The following is a 24,690-nucleotide window of genomic DNA, read 5'->3' as shown; positions in this document are numbered from 1 at the left end:
TATTCATAAAAAGGGGGTGATTTTCTAGTTTTCGGACAATACCTTTAAAGTGCTTTGAACATTTTTCGTTAAACTTTGGTGACTGGTTTATATCAATTAAGATAACCTCCCTTTAGTTTTTCACAATTTTCTGATATGACATTGAGAAGTTATTGAACTTTATTTGTAAAAAGTGCGACGGGTGTATCATGCGCTCATGGCGCAGCTGTTTATTTAACTGTGTTCATTGTCATAAGACTATTGCAGGAAAATGATATGACCAAGATAGTTTATAGCTGTACAGTGTCTTGTAGTCGTTTACATTCTTGTTATTTTGTCTCTGGTGGATAGTTCTCCTAGGCAATCATACCACATCTAAAGATATTCGCTAAACATGCTTTTACACAATTTACAGAGTGTAATCCTTCTCATTTGACTTGGTGTCCACATCTTTCCTGATGATTAGATATTGCGCATCATATGATGATACACTTCTTTCCATCTGTCATCAAAAACATATGATTGTAAAATCTGTTATTCAAAAGATAGATTTTACTGTCGTCGTCGTATGAAGAAAAGGCTGTTTTCAGCAACTTTTCTAATGATTATTTATGACATGTATGATAGTTAGGTTACTATTGTTCGTCACATTATCATATGATTTAACTGTTTTTATTATGAAGGAAAGATATACTCTAATGCAATTTCTAAATAAAGAAATAAATACATTGACCCTTTCTGAACACAACTTTTCTGAGACCATTTGACAGAAAGAGGTTTCCATTGAATACATGAAACGAAAAGGTTTCCATATTGCGAAAAAATAGCCCTTATTTCTAGCTAAGAAATTAAATAGGCATTTAATGCATATTATCACAATGAATCAGTTAAAACAATGACTTTATAAAAAGGGGGAGGGTAGTACCTTCAAACTAGTTTAACCCTGCCACATTCTATATGTGCCTGTCCCAAGTCAGGAGCCTGTAATTAATTGGTTGTCATTTTTTGCAGTTTCTCATATTTGTTTCTTGTGTTTATTGTTTTGCATAGTTTGTTCTTGTGTTGTGCCGTTACACCACTGTCCCAGGTTAGGCAATGGGGGCATTAAGTGTTACGTCTTTCCATCCATCTATCTTTCTGTCTGACCCATTTTGTTTCCACACTCTTAACTTAAGTTTGCCTAATGCAAATTTTATGAAACTCATACACAATGCTAAGAACTTAAACTCGCAGACAGGGTTCGAATATGGGTAGTGAGTCAGTCACGGATCTAGAGTTATGCCCCTTTAGAACTTGGAAAATTGCAAATATTTTTGTTTCTGCACTCTAACTTAAATTGTCTCATCCAAATTTTATAAAACTCATACACAATGCTGAGAACCACAACATGCAGACAAATATTATTGTTATACACATATGTAATTTCATGGTATTACAATCTGTTGATACCTATATTTTGGCATTGCACAAGGTCATGTTTTTTTCTGACTGTTAATGATGTCTTTACACTAAATCCATTGGATGTTGGATGTATACTGATTGATATTTTAGTCTTAAATACATGATTTTTTTTATTAGTTGTTATTGGCTTAAAACTGGCTGTCAGTAACTGCGAGTACTCTCAGATCTGTGCTTATTGTCTTTTTTGTTGTTAGGGATGAAGGATGGATAAATACCCTGCCACGTCCAGTCTGTGTTTTTGTTTTTGTTTGATGTTTTTCTGCTTTGTATCGATCTGATGAGTTAAGCCTTTTTCAACTGATTTTTGTCTCACCTTGACGGAGTCAAAAAAGAGACATAGGTATGCTGTTTCCAGCAGCGGCTGCGTCAACAATGTATTAGTTTGTGATTAGGTCTAGTTCATGGTGAACCACTAGTGGTAGGTCAATGATATTTGGTATGCAGTTGTATAAGCATTGGCATATCTCATTTCCATGGAGATTATTTGGCCCCGCCCCCTCATTCATGGTCTATTGACTTTGAAACTTTTGCTTAGTTTTCATGTATTAGTTTGTGATTAGGTCAGTTTAAGAGGAACCGTTAGTGGTAGGTCAATGATAATTGGTATGCAGTTGTATAAGCATTAGCACATCTCATTTCCATGGAGAATATTTGGTCCTTACCCCTCAGTCATGGTCTTTTGACTTTGAAACTTCTGCTTGTTTATATGTATTAGTTTGTGATTAGGTCATTGGAGATTATATAACCCCACCCTCTAATTATGGTTCATTGACTTTGAAACTTTTACATAGTTTACAAGTTAATCTTTGTGTTTAGGTTTGTTTAAAGGGAACAACTTATGAAAAGTCAATGGCATTTGGTTTGCAGTTGTATTAGCATTGGCACATCTCATTTCCATTGAGATTGTTTAGCCCTGTACCTGTACCTTCAGTCATTGACTTTGAATATTTGCATAACTTGCATGTTAAAGTATTGCTATTTTGATTTTAACATTTGCATTATCAAAATAACAAACAGGCGAGACATATCTCTGTGTTAACAGTTTATTATAGTTTGTTCTTATGTTGTGCGGTTACGCCACTGTCCCAGGTTAGGGGGATGGTTGAGCGCTCACTAACATGTTTATCCCCTCCACATTCTTTATTTGCCTGTCCCAAGACAGGAGCCTGTAATTCAGTGGTTGTAGTTGGTTCATTGTCTGTCATATTTGCTTTTATAAATTGTTTTGTTATAAATTAGGCCGTTAGCTTTCTCAATTGAATTGTTTCATATTTTTCAAGTCGGGGCCTTTTATAGCCGACTATACAGTATGGGTTTTTCTCATTGTTGAAGGCTGTATAGTTGTCTATAATTGCTTACATCCACTTCATTTGTACTTAGGTGGATAGTTGTCTCCTTAGCAATCATACCACATCTCCTTATTTTTATATAGTTTGAATTTGGGTCATGAGTCATTTACCGTTCTAGAGTTATGCCCCTTTTTAACTTGGGGAAAATTGGAAAGCTTGAGTGGGGGCATTCGTGTCCTCAGACACATTCTTCTTTTATTTTTTTATTGGGTTACAATTAATATCAGTTAAATTTTAATGAAAACAGGCTAATTTGAATTGGTTTTCAAGACCAGAAACATATAAAATAGCACATTTGTCGATAAAAAAAGATCTTTAACATTATGTTTATTATAGCAAATAGCATATTTATTTTGAAAAATGCGTCAGGGTTATAATCGCAATAATTTAAACTTGCATTTTGAAATTTTTTATATGAATTAAACAGGATTTTTCTCAATATCGCGAAAATTAAAATGACAAAATCGCAATAATAAATGCACACAATAATTTCTGAATTTACAGTATTCAAAAAGATGCAAAAATAAAATATACAACATGTTAGTTCTATAGTTATCTAAAAGAATGTTTAATATATTGAGTTGTATTAACAAAATAACAGGCACCATACTTTTACAGGCTAATGTTATAGTCAACACCACCTCCACTAATCTGCAGCTTAACTATGGTGCTGTGTCCCAGTCTCTTTTATGTGTTGGAGGACCACAGTTACAGAAAGAATGTAACCAGAAATACCCTGATGGGGTTAATCTTGGGGATGTAGCAGTGACATCTGGTGGGAATCTTAAATGTGATGTTATTTTCCATGGTGCACTCCCACAGTGGAAGGAGACAGGAGCTTTAACAGTAAGTGTCAGAATTAGCTTGATGGTGAATAGTTTGGGGGGTGGGGCGGGGAGGGGGGGGGAACACACAAGGAAAGTCTGAAATAGTATGTCACCTTTCATAATGTGAGAGCATTTCTGTAGCTAAAGAACACAGTAACTTCAAGGATAAATGTCTGAAATACGCTGAGGGCACAAAGTCGAGAGAAAAGAATTGTTACAAATGTGTATGCTTTGATCCAATGATTTTAAGAATTTCACATAGCAAAACTATTAGGTAAAATCATTACAACTCCAATGTCTTTTTTGTGTTGTTTTGGGTTGCTGTCTCATTGACTCAAGGTTCTATTTATAACAGTATTTAATTGGATATTTATTGTTATTTGTTATGGGGTTCTCCTTCAGTGGAAGGAAATGGAGGATGTTGCAGCATTTCTCAAGAATATGTTTATGTTAGATTGACTTGATATATAGATGTCCTATGAAAGGGTTATTATAATTGTCATAACAAAGGAAAGTCTGAACTGTTGTTTTATGAACCAGGTTTACCACAGGTTAGGCAGGCAAAAGTTCATCTTCACAAATAATGACTGATAGAGCATGGTAGTTTCAAGTTTGAGCATTGGTTCTAAATTTCACATCTAAAACATGCTATAATCTACTAATTTGTTAGTATTTATATCAGATCATAAACCTTTTAAATTATCAAGGAAATCATTATATTCTTTACAATGCAGGCCGCTGTTATTTTTTGAATAAATCTCTATCAGGGTTCGTTTTTTTTTGCAGGTTTCACTGTATATGTATGTATATATATAAACAAGTCTAAATTAAAAACAACGTTCAAACCTATGATTGCGTTGGATAAAAACCACAATTTTTATACGTGTGCATGTAAAACAAATTTCTTGTTATAGAGGGGTCTAAATACAGTACAAACAACATTTTCCAAAAGACCAAAAATGTGAAAAAGTATATTTTTACAAAACGCATTTGACTAGCAGGTCGAACAACTGATGTTCTTAAACCTTGCTGACTGCCATTGGCGATTGCCAAATAAACGGATCACAAGATGTAACAAAACAGATCTTATAATTAAATTATTACCAAACAGAAAACAATAAACTTGCGGAAAAGATAGTATACCGCAAACATGAGGTGCAAAAATTTGTACACCATATCCAGATTTCGACAATTAATGTCTCTTCAGTGATGTTAGGAATCGAAACGGTATTTGGAAGGCCATATAATTTACCTCAATTTAGGATAGACTCTTGAATTTTGAAAGAGTCAAAATAGGATGAACGGATCATATAAACCCGAAGGCAAATATAATACAAGCCCAAACGAAAAAATATAAACAAGTCTAAATTGAAAGCAACGTTCAAACCTATGATTGCATTGGATAAAAACCGCAATTTTTATACGTGTGCATGGAAAACAAATTTCTTGGTAGAGGGGTCTAAATACAGCACAAACAATATTTTCCAAAAGAAATATGTATATATATATATATATATATGAAAATTTTGAATCTTTTGTTTCAGATTTTGCAGACCTTCATGAAGAAGTGTTTAACAACAGCTAATAGTCATGGTTTCACATCTATAGCCTTTCCTGCCCTGGGGACAGGAAGTCTTGGTTTCCCTAGAGATATTGTAGCCAGGGAGATGTTCAGTAGTGTGGAGGAGTTTGCTAGGGATAATCCTACTTCATCAGTCAGTGATGTTAGATTTGTTGTATATGGTGGAGACATCAGTACTATCAAAGTAAGTGTACTTACACATTATTCTAAAACCAGTTGTTGGCATGATACAGGTTACATTCTTCTTTTATATTTTATGATGGTATGATACTATAAAACCCCCAACAGGAGGGATTGTGCTTGACTTTCATATGATGATGACATAATCTTTCAATTACTTTAATTAAGGTCTGGAGCTGGCTTGTCAGTAACTACTAGTAGTCCATTGTTAATTTATGTTGATCAATGTCATTTTGCTTAGTTACTTCTGTTACCTATTTTAACATCGGACTAAAACTTCTTTTAAACTGATTTTTACTGTGTTTTGCTGTGTGTTTGTTAATTCCACATAGGCTAGAGGTATAGGGGAGGTTTGAGATCTCACAAAACATGATCAACCACGCCACATCTTTGCGCCTATCCCAAGTCAGGAACCTTTGGCCTTTGTTAGCCTTATATGTTTTTTTTAAATTTTGATTCATTTTATATGTGAGTTGAGTGTGACTTTCATTTTTGCTGAACTAGTTTACATTATTGTTCAGTGGCCAGGGTGTGGGATTTTCTCATTGTGTTGAAGACCCATTGGTGGCCTGGGCTGTTTTCTGCTCTTTGGTCGGGTTTTTGTCTCTTTGAAACATTCCCCGTTTCCATTCTCAATTTCATTTAATAAATTTAATACATTTTCACAACAGGATGTGGGCTCGTATTCCCTTCAGTGCTTTATATCCACTGATCTGTTAGGCAAAGAGGATATAGGGGAAAGACGAGGAATATGATCCCATTTTCCCTGTTAAGCCTGAATAACAATTACATTATACTGGAGTACCATGATTTCAACATGAATTACCGTTCTGATCTTTGTTTTTGTTCCCAGAGAATATTCTCTGTCGAAGTAATCCATCAAATTTCATGGTTTAGGATATTTCACTTTAGTATGGTACAGGATCAGGCATATATTAAAGCTAAATCCTTGTGTGCTGAGATATAGGCTGAAGATATAAAATAAGGAGATGGGGAATGGTGCTAAAACAAATGTCAGTGTTAAGTAGAAACAGATCGATGTGAGGAGGCCAGTTCATCATGGGAAAGTTGAAAGAGAAAAGCAAAGTGACTCAATTACAATCAGCTTAATGTAATACATTGTGTAATTTGCATATTCTGTTTTTTTCATGGGTTAGTTTTGATGATTATGTTAATCTACTAGTATATTAAAATGGAATTAGTTGCTTTTTACCATGTTTACTTTATAGGCTTTTGAAGAACACAAACTAAAAGCATTGAAAGGAAATAAAAGAGAGATGGAAAATGAAGGTATTTAAAATATATTTAGATAACCTGCATAGTTGGTTAGTCTGTGCTAAGTTGAAGGTCCTATTGGTTAAAGCAGTGTCTCCATGTTCTTATGGCCATGAATTTATCTGAGTGTCTTCATTGAAATACACCACTGGATATTAAACAAACAACAATCAATCAATCAAAGTTTGAATGACAGATACACTAGTTCTAAAAAAATGTCACTTTTTATAGGATGCAGGTTCCTGTGAACCAACACTGTACCAACCTGTCTTATAAGGTATAAATTTGATCAAACTTTTAATTGAAATAACCTCAAAATATTGCGAACTAGCAATTTGTTTCCTAACTTTGAGGGAATAAAAAAGAACTGATAAATAAATTGATTAAGTTGGTATTAAAGTAGTCAATTAGATATTTACAAAATTATAAAACATTGCATCTGTATATCTTAAATATAAACAAGTCTAAATTGAAAACAAAGTTCAAACCTATGATTGTGTTGGATAAAAACCGCAATTTTTATACGTGTGCATGCAAAACAAATTTCTTGGTAGAAATATATATATACACCAGAATGCAATGCATCATGATTGTTTGTATGGTACTAAACTAAGATTACTGTTAATAGAAATGTATATAGGAATTTTGTAAAGTACATATTGTATTACAAAAAAGGTCATAATTCGGTTGATTCAACTTACATTGACCATATAGTTTTATTAATGAGCTGAAGTATTACTGAAAATAATTTACGTCAATCTGATTAAAATACAGATCGTGTGTCCATGCTTTACTTACAAGGATCTGACAACACGCCATTTTTGCTTTCTGTTCTGATAATTATTACATCAGCTAATGACATTTCATAGAACAGAGCGTTTTCAGATCCTTGTAAGCAAAGCTTGGACACAGGATCTGTATTTTCATAAGATTGAATTTAACGCAAATATTAGTGTCGTCGTAGGTCATTTGCGCTTTTTATACCTGTAACACAACAGGACATTTGAGCTTTAAACTTTGACACTCTTGAACCAAATTGGCCGGATGTTTGCCCTTTTTACCTATGAAAGTTTACTTGTAACCTTAACCGGATTTACCAAAGTCAAGGGATGGCAAAAATGGAAATTATATTCCTCATTCATTCTATAGTCTGGAAAGTCCAAGAACTCTCAGCCATGGTTTCTCTGAGATTGTTTCAATTTGTGGAGACCGAAATTAAATATTTTAACCACCTGCTGTTCATGTTGACTTTGAAGAATGATTCATGGCTGCTATAAAGAGAAATATGTAGTAATTCAGACTTTCTAGGTGTCGGATGTGAAATTTCATAAGCATTTATCTCTATTAAAAAGAAACAATAACATATTGCTGTGAATACTCAAAGATATTAAATGATTTTTAAACTTTTAACCTTGATAATTGAAATGTAATGTTGATAAAGCTTAAATGTCCTTTAAAAAAAGGGCAAATGTTCTGTAGAAAAAGCGCAAATGTCCGTTAAAAAATGGGCAAGTGTCCATTTAAAAAAGTGCAAATGTCCTATCAAAAAGTGCAAACATCCAGCGTCGATTAGTGTTTTAATTACTTTGCCTGAATTCAACCTGAATAGTACTGGTTTCAATACCAGATATTTTTAGAAATGGCTTTTTATAAAACTTAGAATAGAATTTACAACAATGATTAATGGCGTTATATTTTCTCATTTTTATAATGAAAAAACTTTATGTTTGTAGTTGCCACCAATACTAAAAGTACATCTACTACTGTTATACCTGAAAGTGATGATGAAGATGACGACTTTAAACCACCATCAATATACAGAACACCTGGAAGTGCTAGACAGGTAATAATTAACAGAACTGAAGTTTCACTAATTAAAACATTTATTGAAAAGACCAATATTCATTGACTGTCAACATCTGATATATTATGGTACTGTAGATTCATAATTATTTGTTGCATAACGAATTTTGTGGGTTAAGTTAACAACCAATTTAAATATCCAACAAATTATCAATTTTCTATAGGCTTGCTTATAGACTACTCAATCCACGAAATCAAATATCCATGAATACACAATTGTTTCTTAATCCACCAAAAATGGTAGCCATGAAAATAGAATAATCCACAGTACACTGTTGTTCCTCTATAAAAATAAGGAGATGTGGTATGATTGCCAATGAGACAACTATCCACCAAAGTTCAAATGAAGTGGCTGTAAACAATTATAGGCAACCTCTGTTCATTCTACATAAACATTTTTGCAAACTTTACTCAAGTCTACATTGACCAATTAACCTCCAAATTTTAAACCGGATTTCCAAAGGAAAATATCGGTTATTAATTTGGTGATGTACGGCGGGCGGCTGCCAAACAATGTCTGTGCAATAACTTGAAAACGCTTTGACGAAATCTTTTCAAATTTAGATATATTGTTTTCCTGTGACCAAAAGAAGGTCAAATTTGAATTTCAAATTTTAGCTTTTATTGTTGATAAGTTATAGACCTATAAGTAGTGTGAAGTGATACTTAGAGCGTTGTCCATGTGATAACTTGTAAAGGCTTAGATGAAAATCTTGTGATACTTTGAACTAACAAGACAACAACCATTTGAAAGTGGGTTTCTGGAAAGTTATGGAAGTGACCACAAGATTCTATGGTCTCATATTAAATAAGGTTATAATCTCATAAACATATTTCTTTCATTATTGACCATGATTTCTGCCTACCCACCCCTGATGAACAAATGTGTGTGCACTTATATACTCTCTTAAATTCCAATATTATGTCACTTTTGATGAATAGGTCAAGATTGATTTTGGCAATTCCATTTCTGAACCCTACAAAAATTCATTTATTTTTTTTTACTTGATCCTGTTCCAAGGTCCAGATTTGCAAATATCATTTTCATGCAGGAAAATCTTGTTTGCTGTCAATCTGACAGCCTCTTGTTCCAAATTATTTTAAAGAATGATGATTTGAGTATCTTTAAACTTTTTGAAGATTTTCACTAATGTCCATCCAGTGTTATGTGCTTTGAACTTTACTTAATTATTTTATTTAATTATTATTATTGGTCTAAGGGTATGTATACTTTTGTTGATTTCTTTATAAAATATCAGTTTCATATAATTAGGAAAATTGGTGCTCAACTTTTTCTACAGTATCTATTATAATATTTTTCAGTCAGTGAATGATAAGATAAGGAAACATCAGTCCATATCATATGACACTTCTGAACCTGGAACATCAGAAATGGAGAACGATGAAGATGGTTGCTGCTGTGAATGTGGTGCTGAAAATAAACAAAAGAGTAGAAAGTAAGTCTATTTTTAGCTCTGATGCAACTTTGCCAAGGTAAGCTTATGATATAATGAGAATGGCATGCAGGCATCTTAAACTTCTCCTGCCATTCTTTATGAAGTTGAGTAATCAAATCTTTTGCCAAGGTGCAAACAAATATGAATGGACAGTCTGTCTAACTACACTTCTAGTTTTCAAGGAAGAAACTTCTTTTGAACATTAAGAATGTACTGCTTGTTAAAATTTATTAAAGCAATAATATTTGAAGGGATATCCTATGTGTCAAAATAAGAATATTCTTAACCAGTCATTGGTTTTTATTCAACCTCCAAAAAGGTGACGCTATAAAATTGCTAGTTCAGAAGAAAGTTGTTGCCACTTTCAAAGTATTTGTGCCAAGACCAACTTTCTTTTTGTCCCCCGCACAACACGTTGTGGGGGACATAGAAACACCAGGCATCCGTCCGTCTGTCTGTAGGTCCGTTTGTCTGTCCGGTCTTGTTAGCTCTCTCATTTGTACAATTCTTGCCCGATTTTTATGAAACTTATATCATAGGTTTATATCAGCAATGTCTTAGACAAGTTCAAAAATCAGTGCCGATCATTTATTTTTAATAGATTTATGCCCCTTGGAAACATTAATTATATGGAAAATTGCATCGTTAGCTCTCTCATTTGTACAATTCTTGCCAGATTTTTATGAAACATATATCATAGGTTTATATTAGCAATGTCTTGGAAGAGTTCAAAAATCAGTGTCGATCAATTATTTTTGAAAGAGTTATGCCCTTGGAAACATTTAATTATATGGAAAATTGCATCATTAGCGCTCTCATGTGTTCAATTCTTGCCAGATTTTTATGAAACTGATATCATAGGTACATATAAGTAATGTCTTTGACGAGTTTGAAAATCAGTGCTGATCAATTATTTTTAAAAGAGTTATGTCCCTTGGAAATATTAAATATAATTGTAAATTGCATTGTTAGCGCTCTCATGTGTACAATTCTTGCCAGAAATTTATGAAACTTGAATCATATGTTTATATTTGCAATGTCTTTGACAAGTTCGAAAATCAGTGATGATCAATAATTTCTAAAAGAGTTATGCCCCTTGGAAATATTGATTAATATGGAAAATTGCATTGTCAGCATTCTCATGTGTACAATTATTGCCAGAATTTTATGAAACTTATATCATAGGTTTATATCAGCAATGTGTTTGACACTTTTGAAAATAAGTGCTGATCAAATATTTTTATTGAGTTATGCCCCTTGGAAATATTAATTATAATGGAAATCACATTGCAATTGCTCTGAAGCCTTCATTTCTCTAAGATAATAATAAAAAGTTTTAAAGAAAAAAAAAAAGTGCTTTATTTAGTTATTGCCCTTGTACCTTGGATAGATAAAATATGTGCAATGCGGGGGACATTGGAACTCTGTTTTTTTATTGTTACTCTAAAACTAGACATCTGTATATTTTTGTATGTACAGTAACTTGATATTTCAAGGTTGAAGAGCTGTACAATTCATAATTTAATCTCTGTTTTGTAATCTGGGAGAATTTTACAGCTTCACATGGTGACCTGTAGTTGTTGACACCCTTGTCCTTTTGCCTTTGGTGGATGTATGTCTAATTGGCAATCATACCATATCATACCAATCATACTTTATTTTAATGCTGGTATGTCTTTGGTCTGAATTTTTTGTCTGGCCTCAATCTCATTTTGTGGTTCAATAGTGCTTAAATAACTGTATATTTTAATTATCATGTGATTTTAAGCTCACCTGGATCATAAGGTCCATTTGGGTTATTGCCAAGCCTTTACATGTGTTGTCCATCGTCAGTGTACACTCTGTGAAAAATCTTCTCTGTATAAATAACAGAACAGATTTGAACAAACATTTGTGTGAATATATGTCTATTTATAAATTGTATTTTGATTTGTCAAAATACTTGACTGCTGTTGCTTAATATAGGACATGGGCATTAAACTTTTGGCTATAGTCCCCCAAACTAAAGCAGATAGAAGACAACTGAAGTAAAAATGACAAGCAGGTCAAAGATATCTACCTGAAATTTTCATAATAACTTGACAACCTATTTTGGAGTTATTACCCCTTAGATGTCTATTTTCAGATTATTTTGCAGTATTTTGCTATTATCTTAAAAGGTATAATAAATAGTGGGACACTTTAATCTGACAGCAAAAATTATCAGTTTATAGACCACTTGTACAATTTGCTGTTTCAGAATCTAATGCATTCTGGGTAATATTTTCAAAAGTGTACACCAAAGCGTCTCGATTGGTTAAAAATGTCCTAAACAATTGAAATTCCAACAATTTGTTATTGCAATTGGCAATTCACATAGATATCCCAAATAATCTTCAATGACATTTACCAAAGAGGAAATCCTGAACAATTATTGGCCTGTAGTATGTTCCTTTTGAATTTCAACCAAAGTTGCAGGACTGGATCTGCCAAATACTCAACGAAATCTATGTCCTAATTGAAAACATCTATTTATCAACAATTAAAACTGTGCTTCAGTGTTACATGCAGCAGCCTTTCCTTTACTCTCAGCAAACTCGATGACTTTAAATTTAAATGCAAAGTCACACTTTTTTTTAAAAAAATAAGGAGATGTGGTATGATTGAAAATGAGACAACAACCCACATTACTTTCAAGAGTCCAGATAAGGTGGATGTAAGAAACTATACTTTTTATGCCCCACCTACGATAATAGAGGGCATAATGTTTTTCGGTCTGTGCGTCTGTTCTTCCATCCGTCCGTCCGTCCTTCTGTCTGTCCCGCTTCAGGTTAAAGTTTTTGGTCAAGGTATAGTTTTTGATGAAGTTGAAGTCCAATCAACTTGAAACTTAGTACACAGGTTCCCTATGATATGATCTTTCTAATTTTAATGCCAAATTAGAGTTTTTACCCCAATTTCACAGTCCGCTGAACATAGAAAATGATGGCGCTAGTGGGGCATCCATGTACTATGGACACATTCTTGTTGTATGTGTTTTTTCTTTGGCTTTTTGTGATGCCATAATAATTTAAAAAGACTTTCAGCATCTTCAAATCTACATATACAAGCTAAGGAATTCCTAACTGTGTCCAAAAAATTATTCACGTGTGACTTATGCAGAAGTTATTCTAACCTTCTTCATTTTGTTCTTTAGGAAAAAAATATTAATTTTGCTAATTTCAATCAGCACATGTCCAACACATTTATTTGGGCCTCCTCTCTGAAGGTTCAGTTGCATGGGAAATTTGTTGTTTGGTTCATTTGTTTCAATTTGCAATATAATTTATCACCAACTTGATATTGCCAACAACTTTAGTAAATATGATGACCCCTTATAGAAAGACTTTAAAACTCAGTTCCATTACAATACAAATGTTGTGAAATTACACACTGATAACATCGACTGCATAAGGCCATTTTCGTTGCAAAGCTTGAGCAGGGGCATACATTCTTTTATTACTAATATTTTGCATAAACCATACAAAAAAGAGAAAAATTTGATCTACAAATAAGTCAGCATGACTAATTTTCAGTTCAGTCTGTACAGGAGTTATTGCCCTTCAATGACAATTTTCTTTCATTTATTTTTGGTTACAATCTTGAAATATATAAGAGATAAAGAGAAACTTTAAACAACATAAATGATCGGCTAAAAAAGATTAACAAATAATTTAACATAGTGGAAATCATTCCTTATACTGGCTTATAGGAGTTATTACCCTCAAATGATGATTTTTTTTTACCCTATTTGGCTATTGTGAAAACTAAAATAGATAAAGGGAATATAACATTTCTATCTATGTTATTCTAATATGTCTTTTTAATGTTATGACACTCACAGTGGTCAAAAGAAGACTTCACAAGATGTTATCTTTCATAAATTATTGGTAGGGACCAGTTTCAGTGGTATAGATTACCTCTAGTCTCCTAGCCTAAAACACCTGGATTCAGTGTCGGCTTGTAGAACACTTTGGTCTGCTGATCTGATAGGCTCGTCAAAAATCTTCTTGTAAAATGTTAGAACAATTTAGTATAAATAAGTCTTAATATGGCAGTCAGTCTTGACCTCTCTGTCATTATGGGTTGATATTTTAAGGTCAAATTCTAGATTTTTATGCCCATCCTAGGTCTGCCTGTTAGTACTCTCAACCCAAATAAGGTTAAAGTTTTGTTTTGCAAAATGTACAAAAATAGTTCCAGAGCTCTGTCATTTCAGAAGTATTATTTGCTGAAAAATTAAGTCTTAGACTCTTTGCTTGTATTTTCTTGGGAGAAAGCTCTGTAAAGTTAACCAAACAAATGATAATAGAGTACATTCTTTGAAAAGAAAATTTCTTTATTTATTTTTTATTTTTAATTGGTTAAAGGACTGTAAACTTTGAAATTTGTTGTGTAAAATATGACATTATTAGAACCATATTAATTACTTAATTTTTATTGCCTTATTTTTTTCTGGCATAGTCCCTCAGTCATATGGCGTTAGTTCAGTTGCACTTTAAATGAGTTTATCTAGTATCATATTAAAAGAAACTAATTTCTAAATTTAAAATTCATACTTACAATGCAGTATCATTGCTTATATTTGCATTTTTTAAGACCAACCAAGAGTATTCTTTAGAAATTCATTTATATGTAAATTGTCAATTTTGGTATGACAGATTTAAAGGTATTAGAAGATTAAATTTTATAGATTTTTATATGTAATTAAAATCAAATGTAAATTTGACATATATTGAATTACACTAGCAAGTAGCTGTTTTTACATTGTATTGTTATATCGTCATATTTGATAGAAACTGAAACTTAATTAGTTAAGGTTTTATACCATTACGTTGCACTTCAGAAATCATTTAATTACACTTTGTATAAACAGTCATCTTTTATTTTGTTATTGTCAAAGGAACAAGGTGATCTGTTAGAAAATTGAAAATTCTTGAAATAATTCAAAATTTTTTTTTGCCGATGTGTTGCTTCCTGTGGTTATAAAATAAATTTTCATTATCCTAAAAAAAAAGTTGAAAGTCTTTATGCAGCACATACATTTTGTACATCATTGTATAGATATTTTTTTATCATGTTAACATTCCAATTTTAGTTTGCCTCAACCTTAGTTAGTAACCATGACATTCATGTCTTAGTTTGATAGCACATACAAATCCTATTCTTGAATACTTTCTGACATAATGGAATATATATTGAATGCAGGTCAAATTTTGGAAAAACTGCCCTTATAATAACCTAAGGTGAAGGTAACATATTCCTATTTTATGGTTCATGTCTTAACCCTTACTCTTTTCACGTTAAGCAACCAACAATCAATCAATCAAAAAACTTGAACCACACACTTTTATCTGAAAAATTTCATTGGATGTATAGCAGTTTGACAAACACTAATTTTGATCATTGAGAAGCTTAATATTTCCTTAACAATAGGATGTGATTAAAACGTTCAGCTAATTTTTAAAGAGTTATCTCCCTGTAGTGTTATGTATCACCTTAAAATATTTTATTGTTCAAATATCAAACGTACATTTAATCAAAAGGATTGGACAAAAGGCAATGCCTATACAAATCCTTTCCCATACAAGATGGATTGAATAATCTGATAGTGTATATTAAATATATTTCTGATAATTCATAGATTACTCATTATTGCAGTGAGTCAGTGGAGGCAATCCTCCCGCTTCTTGAAATATTTTTTTGGATATGCATATGTAATAAATAATTATTTTAAGGTCAGAGGTCCTCTGGTTATAATTTAAGGGTGCATATATTGGAGTATAACAATCTCTCTACCAAAGCAAGATACTCAATTTTACTTACAGTCATGTAACTTGGTGTTGGGATGTATTTTAGGGAATAAGATAGTTTCCAAATAAATAAATATAAACTGACCTATATTTCACAGTTCAATGACTTTTGGTTAAATTTTGTGGGTACTCATTTTTCATTATTATTCTTATATTTTACAAAAATATTTGTAAAAACAAGTTGATTTGCAGAAGTATACAGTTTAAATTTATATCTGCCTCTGAATTAGATATTATATTTGCACAAATTATCTCATTTGGACTCAGATATAATCCTACATCCTTAAAGTGCATTGAAACTTTTCAGTAATTGTCTCACCACAAAAAGCTAAAGATCTTCTTAACAAAAAGTAAACCATAGGATAACAAGAAATAAAAGATAAACAAGGCCACAATTAAAAATATTTCAGTTTGCCCAAACCCGACCCATGATGACTGGGTGTGGGTAGGTAGGTAGGCAAATTTATTTTTTTTATCAGAATTTGCATGAAAATATTAAAACAGTATATCTTTTTTTTCCCGTCAAACCTTTGTAGAGACATTGTCAAATTCCTGTAAAACCTCAATAGGTTCACTCATGGTAGGCTGCTAGCTCGAAAGTTTGTAGCCCACTCTTGTCGGATACAGTAACAATGACCATCGGTTTTCCACATGTCCATCTCATCAGGATCGGCAACCTCATCAAAAACATCATTCCAGGTTTTCTTATTGTTAAAGCGATAAAGCCTATTAGACACAATAGGCTTTATTTTTTGGTTTATTTTACAGACGACGACAGTGTAAAAAAACTGTCTGCCATTTTCACATGTTTTACTTCTTTATGTTCGTTAAATCTGTGACAGAAGATAAAAACCGAGAACATTGAATATCGATAAACTGCGTCTCTTACACGCTTCCTTTTAATCTTATTCACAGTTACTTTCAAACGCAAAGACGACAAACATTAAGTTTTATACGATGACGGAGCGGACATGAAAAAAATACTTTTTTTTGGGTTGGTCGCGTTTGGGCAAACATAAAATATTTTTATTTTGGCCCAACATATTCTAGCTTGCTACTCCTGAATGCTCAGTTTAAAAGTGTAAGCTACATTGAATATTTTATTTTAGTACAATGCTTAAATTGATGATTTTTTAATAATATTTTTTTTCAAATCAACAAAAATGGGAAAAGCCATGATTATTAATGAATTCACATTAAGCAACTACTGAATAATCAGATTAGGAGGGGGTCAAATCAATATCACTGAATTTCAATGTGGTTATCTATTAACATGATTAAAGATATTATAAAAGAAAAAAATGGAAAATGATTGAAATTTTTATAATTTTATTATTCAGCTCTTTATTTCAAAACAAACAGAGGACAAAGCTAAATACTTTTCTAAAAAATTTGATTGAAAAACTTTGTCATAAATTGAAATTTGAAAAGAAATCAAGACCAAAATGCAGTATTTAGTTAAATTATCTTGTTTCTCATGACTTATTTATAGCACATGCACTGATGACTTGATTTGTCTTTTTATCGATCGAGTATACATGTACATGTAATTAAGAACATGCACAGTCATAGTGCTTTTTTTGAATTAAATGTATTGGAACAATTCTTTAAGCAGAATTATTTGTAAGAAACAGTGATTGCTTTGAAAAGCTATCAAAATTAAATATCTAAAATTAGTTATTATCAACTTTGACATGTTCTATGTTTATAAGAAAGAAATACCTCTCATATTTAATTAAGTAGAATTATTTAAAATCTATAGGAAATATTTTAAATAATGATGAAATTTGAAATTTCAATAAAAGGGTGTAAAATTCTGTAATCATTTCTGAATTATTAAATTTTTCTAAACATTGAAGGTGTTAAATTTACGCTATTATTTAATATTTTTTTCAATTGAATAATAATTTTGTCATCACACGTCTCTACTTGTTGAACCACATCAAGTCGTAAGACCTCACAGAGAGAGAAATTTGTTTTAATGTTTTTTTTGTCACTATATCTGTCTGTTTTATCACAATTCATTTTGTTATGTGACAATTATTAACATGGGACTTACCAGATATGAATAGTTAAACTAAATTCATTTTTTGCCTTAGGTAGAAAGTAGAAGTTTAACAACTTTGAGAAGTTTCAATCTTTCAGGGTGGCATTGCATCATTCTTTGATTTCTCTCCGATTGTGCATGTGTGTGGTAGACTTTCTCTCTCTTTAAACTGTCAGAAAGGTGAGAGCGTGTCGTCATCTTGATGGGTAAAGTGTTAAGATTGGACATTTTTTCACACTTAAGACAATTGTTTTTGATCGAAGATAACAGACTATTGTATAATTAGTATAAAGTTCCTTGCACTTTTAAGGTAATGTATTATGATGAAGGATGACTACGGGAAAGCATATAAAATCGTTAAATTTACGTGGGCTGATCCAAAAATTCATAAACAACTAATATACAATCGATGCTAATTAAGACATCAAATTAAACTTTAATTTAGCTTTCGATATTAATATTTGTGTTTCCATGAATGACATTTTCAGGATGCATATTAGAAATAAATTGCTCTTTCAATAAAATTCAGGAATTATTGTCTTAGTATGAGCCGTCTGATATTCTATAACACCGTTATAATTTGTTATCACACAAAGTTGATACGCCCTTTCAGGTTTATGAAAGGCACTATATACTTGAAAAATGATAAAACTGCAGAATATGAATAAATCAAAATTTACCAGCCTAGTAGTCAGTGCTCTTGTACTGAAAAAAATATCATTGAGGTAGTCATTTCTGTAAATTTACTGTTCATGAAATGTTAAAATAATTGGAAACACTGAGGTTTTTTGACTCCCGTACTTACATGGTCCTAGCCAGATTTAAGGCAACTTCTTTGTTTTTAAAGCTCTTCAACTTCTAAATTTATTAGGTTTACCCACTATTTTGATTTGAGTGTCAATCATGAATCATATGAAGACAAAAAGCTCATCTGGAGTACAAAATTATAGACCTATTATCTTTGTTATGTTTTTATCTTTAACAAAATAATGTCAATGTCAACTAAGTAGTAAATTCAGAAATTATTGAGTGCATTTATTATTGCAATTATGGAAGAATGAACAAAAATTGGAGATTAATTTTTGCGATTTCTGGAAAAGCTGAATACATATATATGTAGACAGATATAAGAATGCAAGTTCTTATTAATGTGATATTCACCCAGTCACATTATTCGCATTTATAAAAACCTCACAATAATTTCTGAATTTACAGTATTGAAAAAAGTGGAAACTTAGATGAATAAAATAGTAGTATTATACTTAATGCATAATTTTAATAGAGGATTAAATGCTTTAAATAGTACTGAAATATGAAATATGTTTGCTTAAACATATTAATAAAAAGAAACGTGAGATATACATTAACGAGACAGCAACCCAAAAACCAAATTAATCAAAAGACATCTAGAGAGTAATATACAGTCATGTCAAGCTTTAAATCCTTTGAGTACCTTTGACCTTTTTAGCATTGAACAAAAGCCTTCATAGGACATAACTTAACATTATATTTAAATGAAAGGAAGATTTTAGCTGATCATTTTGTACAAAACTCATACACAAGAAAAGAATCAACTTTAAATTTGAACCCAAGTTTGGCATGACAGACATAATTTTTTATTAGCAGTTGCAGTTTTTTTGTTTACTGGAATGGAAGGTCAGACTTGTAGAATATGTGATGACAAGTTAAGGATGATCATTCCTGTAGTGCAATTGAATTTTCCTTGCTTATATAATTATCTTAGTGAAATTGACTATGAAAGACATCTTAGACGAAAAACCTTTCAAAGCTTAATAAACACATCCTGCTTCAATCATAGTGTGAAAGGCTAACACAGTTTGTGAAAATATCATCATCCTTTTTAACCTGTCGTGTATAGAACTATCCGACAGTTATAGAATTCGTCAAAGTTCTGATTTCCGGAATTGGTACATGCTAGACATACTAACACGAGACGTGAAATGTTGGTGACGGTTTTTAAATTACATTTCCTAATTTGATGACTTAGAAATTTTTTCCTGTCTGACCGACACAATACGATGATCAGTAACTGCCAGATCAAGAAAATTTTTATGTTACGCATCATGCAATCTGTATCATTTGAAAATAATTACCGTAAAGACAGTCCTTGAGTAATGTCATTTTCCAATCATCTCTCGTTATCGTATAATAGGGGGTAATGACAAAAACAGAAAATTGAATTATCCCGAGTTAAAAGTCAACAGAAGCCGTACTATCTCACCCGTAATGTAATTACATTGGTGGTGATTTTTGTTCCGAGAAAATTTCTACAATCATTTTGTTCAATAAAACATGAAAGTTGTCTGCAATAAAAGTAACGAGGTTGTATTATTATTGACTATTGATGACAGAAGAATATGATTATTGATATAGAAGTTTCAACAATCCTAACCTAACCATAATTTTATATTTGTTAACAATATTAAAATGATGAGTCCCACATGCACCATATCTATTGTTGTGTATTTAATATGTTCGTTGTATAAAAACGTTATTAACCATAATTATATTTTTATTGGTATCATGATAAACTATTGTATCTTAATATTCACAGGCCTCTATTAAGAGTTTTCTGAGAGGGGTATAAATGTAAATAATTCAATTATTGTCCCACATCAGGTCAACAACAGGCACTTATCTAATTCATAATATAATAAAGAACAGTAATGACAAAATATGGCATTGTTTAGACTCAACATGCTTGATAAAACACAAGATCTGCACGAAATGTAGTTGATATATTGTTACAATTCATGCCATAATTGTTGTCGTAATGTAAATTTTTGTAAATTGTTTTGTAATGAATGTAGATTTCTTAAGACTATCCTTCATTGATATGATCACCTTGGTGCTTTCGTATTATATTGTTTTATTGAATTAAGAAAGTTTTTTTTATTGGTGAGTAATATGAAAAATGAAAATCTATGATACTGAATCTATAATGTTTGTTGGTTATAGAGGTGGTCTAGATCAGCAGCTGTGTGTTTTTATGCTCTATATTAAAAGTTTCTTTTTTTAAATATCTTTTTATAATTAGTTGATAAGATATTATTTTTAGTACATGGACCTGATATTTATTATGTTGCCCCAGCATTATTTATTTTGAGACATATTATTTGTCCTGTCTGGGGTCTTTCTGTCTGTCACAAAGTTTTTCTGTGTAATCTCTTACAAATTACATTGAATGAAACAAATCTGTATGAAATCAATTCTAATACTGCATATTTGTGCAAGTTTTATTGTTCCCCGTAACGCTTTGCTGAGGACATAGAATTAACGGGCGTCCGTCCATCCGGTCTTGTTAGCGCTCTCACATATACAATTCTTGCCAGATTTTTATAAAACTAATGTCATAGATTCATATCAGCAATGTCTTGAATGAGTTTAAAAATTAGTGCCGATCAATTTTTTGATGCCCCTGCCGTAGCAGAGGGGGCATTAAGTTTTACCCTTGTCCGTCCGTACGTACGTCCCAAAATTGGTTTCCGTTCTCTAACTTTAGTTTGCCTCAACCAAATGTTATGAAACTTATACACAATGCTTATTATCACAAAACACAGATCAAATTTGAATTTTGGTGGCGTCACTTTTACCGTTCTAGAGTTATGCCCTTTATAAATGGAAAAATTGCTGAATTTTTGTTTCTGTTCTTTAACTTTAGTTTGCCTCAACCAAATGTTATGAAACTTATACACAATGCTTATAACCACAAAACACAGATCAAGTTTGAATTTTGGTGGCGTCACTTTTGCCGTTCTAGAGTTATGCCTCTCTACAAATGGAAAAAAATTGCTGAATTTTTCGTTTCCATTCTCTTTCTTTAGTTTGCCTCAACCAAATGTTATGAAACTTATACACAATGCTAATTACCACAAAACACAGATCAAGTTTGAATTTTGGTGGCATCACTTTTACAGTTCTTGAGTTATATCCCTTTATAACATTATATGCAAGCAGGGGCATCATCTGTGTCCCATAGACACATTCCCCATTTATTTAAATGAGTTATGCCCCTTGGAAACTTTAATTATATGGAAAATTGCATCGTTAGCGCTCTCATGTGTACCATTCTTGGCAGATTTTTATGAAACTTATATTGAAGGTTTATATCAGCAATGTCTCGGACAAGTTTAAAAACCAGTGCCGATCAACTATTTTTTAAAAGAGTTATGTCCTTGGAAACATTAATTATAGGGAAAATTGCATCGTTAGCGCTCTCATGTGTACCATTCTTGCCAGATTTTTATGAAACTTATATTGTAGGTTTATATCAGCAATGTGTCGGACAAGTTTAAAAATCAGTGCCGATCAACTATTTTTAAAAGAGTTATCTCCTTGGAAATATTAATTATATGAAAAATTGTATATAACAGCAATGTCTTGGACATTTTCCAAAATAAATGCTGATAAAATATTTTTAAGGAGTTTCCCTTGGAAATATTAAATATATCGGAAATTGCTTTCAAGTCTTCAACTCTCTAGTAAAATAAAAGAACCCCAAAAAATTAGTTATTGCCCTTGGACAGAACAGATAAAATATGTGCAATGCAGGGACATTGGAGCTCTGTTCTTTTATTAACATATAAGAAAGTTTTCCTAAGACAAATCTTCAAATTGCATTGTAATAGAACAATTTTTTACAGAATTATTTCTCTATCTTCGATCAGATTGTATTTGATGGAATTTCCTGTAACAAACATAAACATTTCAATATCTACATTGGATTATAGTATGATGAATGTCATCATCATATAATAATCAGATTCTAGACAGAATCTTTTGAGTCATAATAAATATCTTTACCAAACTTAGTTTGATAATGCCTCATAGGAAGAGGAAGAACATGGTTGATTTTGGGGTCAATAAGTCAATGGTCAAGTCAAAGCATTAATAGATTGAAATTAAGGTAAAATTCAGTTTCAGGATGTTATCCTTTGAACAATATTTTCAGCTTTTACCAAAATTGGTATGATGAAAACCCCTATTGATTTCTAAATTGAGGTCTAAATCACTGAACCAAGTCATGACAGTTGTTTTCCATTCGTTTGATGTGTTTGCACTTTTGATTTTGTCATTTGATAAAGGACTTTCCTTTTCCTTGGAGTTTGGTATTTTTGTTATTTTACTTTTCACAGCATCACTTGATAAAATGAATTTTGTGCAGAATTTTGTTTCTTGGTGATATCTTTGAACAATAAAGGTGTAATACCACCAAATAGTAGGTCACATCGGGTTGCATACGAAAAAGGTTTGAAAAAAATATTCCCTTGAATTTGACAGTTGTAGGAAATTAATCCTACATTTCATTGCAGTAAAAAAATTCTGAGTCATAAACATATATCTTGGGTGTTTCAAAGCACCATTCTTTTTATGCCCCCGCCGTAGCAGTGGGGGCATTAAGTTTTACCCTTGTCCGTCTGTACGTACGTACGTCCCAAAATTGTTTTCCGTTCTCTAACTTTAGTTTGCCTCAAACAAATGTTATGAAACTTATACACAATGCTTATTACCACAAAACACAGATCAAGTTTGAATTTTGGTGGCATCACTTTAACCGTTCTAGAGTTATGCCCCTTTATAAATGGAAAAATTGCAAAATTTTTATTTTCTTCTAATATCAAGTAATTTTTAAAATTGGAGTTATCTTCCTTTGTCCATGATTATAGTTGAATCAACTACAATCAATGCTTTATACAATGCAATGTTTAATTTTGACTTCCACTGATAAAACACAGATCAAGTTGAATTTGGTTAGTGTCACTTTAACCATTATTGAGTTATGCCCCTTTTTAAATCGAAAGGTTGCAAAATTTTTAGTTTCCATTCTGTAACTTAAGTTTGCCCCAACAAAACCTTATGAAACCTATACACAATATTCATTACCACAAAACTAAGATCAAGTACAAATTTTTTGTTTCCGTTTTCTAACTTTAGTTTGCCTCAACCAAATGTTATGAAACTTATACACAATGCTTGTTACTACATAATACAGATTAAGTACGAAATTTGGTGGCGACACTGTTACCATTCTTGAGTTATGTCCCTTTATAAACATAAAAGTTGCTGAATTTTTCGTTTCCGTTCTCTAACTTAAGTTTGTCTCAACCAAATGTTATAAAACTTATACACAACCGTTCAAGAGTTATACGTGTTTACATCAAGTTTTGTTTATCCAAAATCAATTTTACATATATCCATACTGGTCAATCAATTTTTCCCAAATTAAGTTAAGAGGGGGTGGGGGGGGGGGGGGGGGGGGGATGTCAGTGAAAAAACTATGTGAATTAGGTTTTTTATCCTACATTGAACTTTTGATGTCGTCCCTTATAAATGGAAAAATTGCAAAATTTTTAGTTTCCATTCTCTAACTTAAGTTTGCCTCAACCAAATGTTATGAAACTGATACACAATGCTTATTACCACAAAATACAGATCAAGATGGAATTTTGGTAGCGTCACTCTAACCGTTCTAGAGTTATGCCCCTTCATAAATGGAAAAATTGCAAAATATTTAGTTTCCTTTCTCTAACTTATGTTTGCCTCAACCAAATTTTATGAAACATATACACAATGCTTATTACCACAAAATAAAGATCAAGTGTGAATTTTGGTGTGGTCACTTTAACCATTCTCAAGTTATGTCCCTTTATAAATGGAGAAAATTGCAAAATTTTTAGTTTCCATTCTCTAACTTAAGTTTGCTTCAACCAAATGTTATGAAACTGATACACAATGCTTATTACCACAAAATACAGATCAAGATGGAATATTGGTAGCGTCACTCTAACCGTTCTAGAGTTATGCCCCTTCATAAATGG

At 31.9% G+C, this 24,690-nt stretch overlaps 1 protein-coding gene across 1 annotated transcript in view; it reads left to right on the top strand.

The window, feature by feature from the left end:
- LOC127712042 (uncharacterized) overlaps positions 1 to 24,690 on the top strand; it is a 74,888-nt gene that overhangs the window by 15,195 nt on the left and 35,003 nt on the right. Inside the window, exons 7-11 of the mRNA XM_052218209.1 lie at positions 3,408 to 3,635; positions 5,161 to 5,382; positions 6,608 to 6,668; positions 8,387 to 8,496; positions 9,840 to 9,973. Coding sequence (XP_052074169.1) covers positions 3,408 to 3,635; positions 5,161 to 5,382; positions 6,608 to 6,668; positions 8,387 to 8,496; positions 9,840 to 9,973 — 755 coding nt within the window. The remainder of the gene's footprint in view (positions 1 to 3,407; positions 3,636 to 5,160; positions 5,383 to 6,607; positions 6,669 to 8,386; positions 8,497 to 9,839; positions 9,974 to 24,690) is intronic.

The sequence above is a fragment of the Mytilus californianus genome, unplaced genomic scaffold (genome assembly GCF_021869535.1).
Source record: "Mytilus californianus isolate M0D057914Y unplaced genomic scaffold, xbMytCali1.0.p SCAF_8, whole genome shotgun sequence".
Taxonomy (NCBI): Eukaryota; Metazoa; Mollusca; class Bivalvia; order Mytilida; family Mytilidae; genus Mytilus; species Mytilus californianus.
The sequence above is the reverse complement of the archived record's forward strand: the minus strand, read 5'-3'. Positions and strand labels throughout refer to the sequence as shown.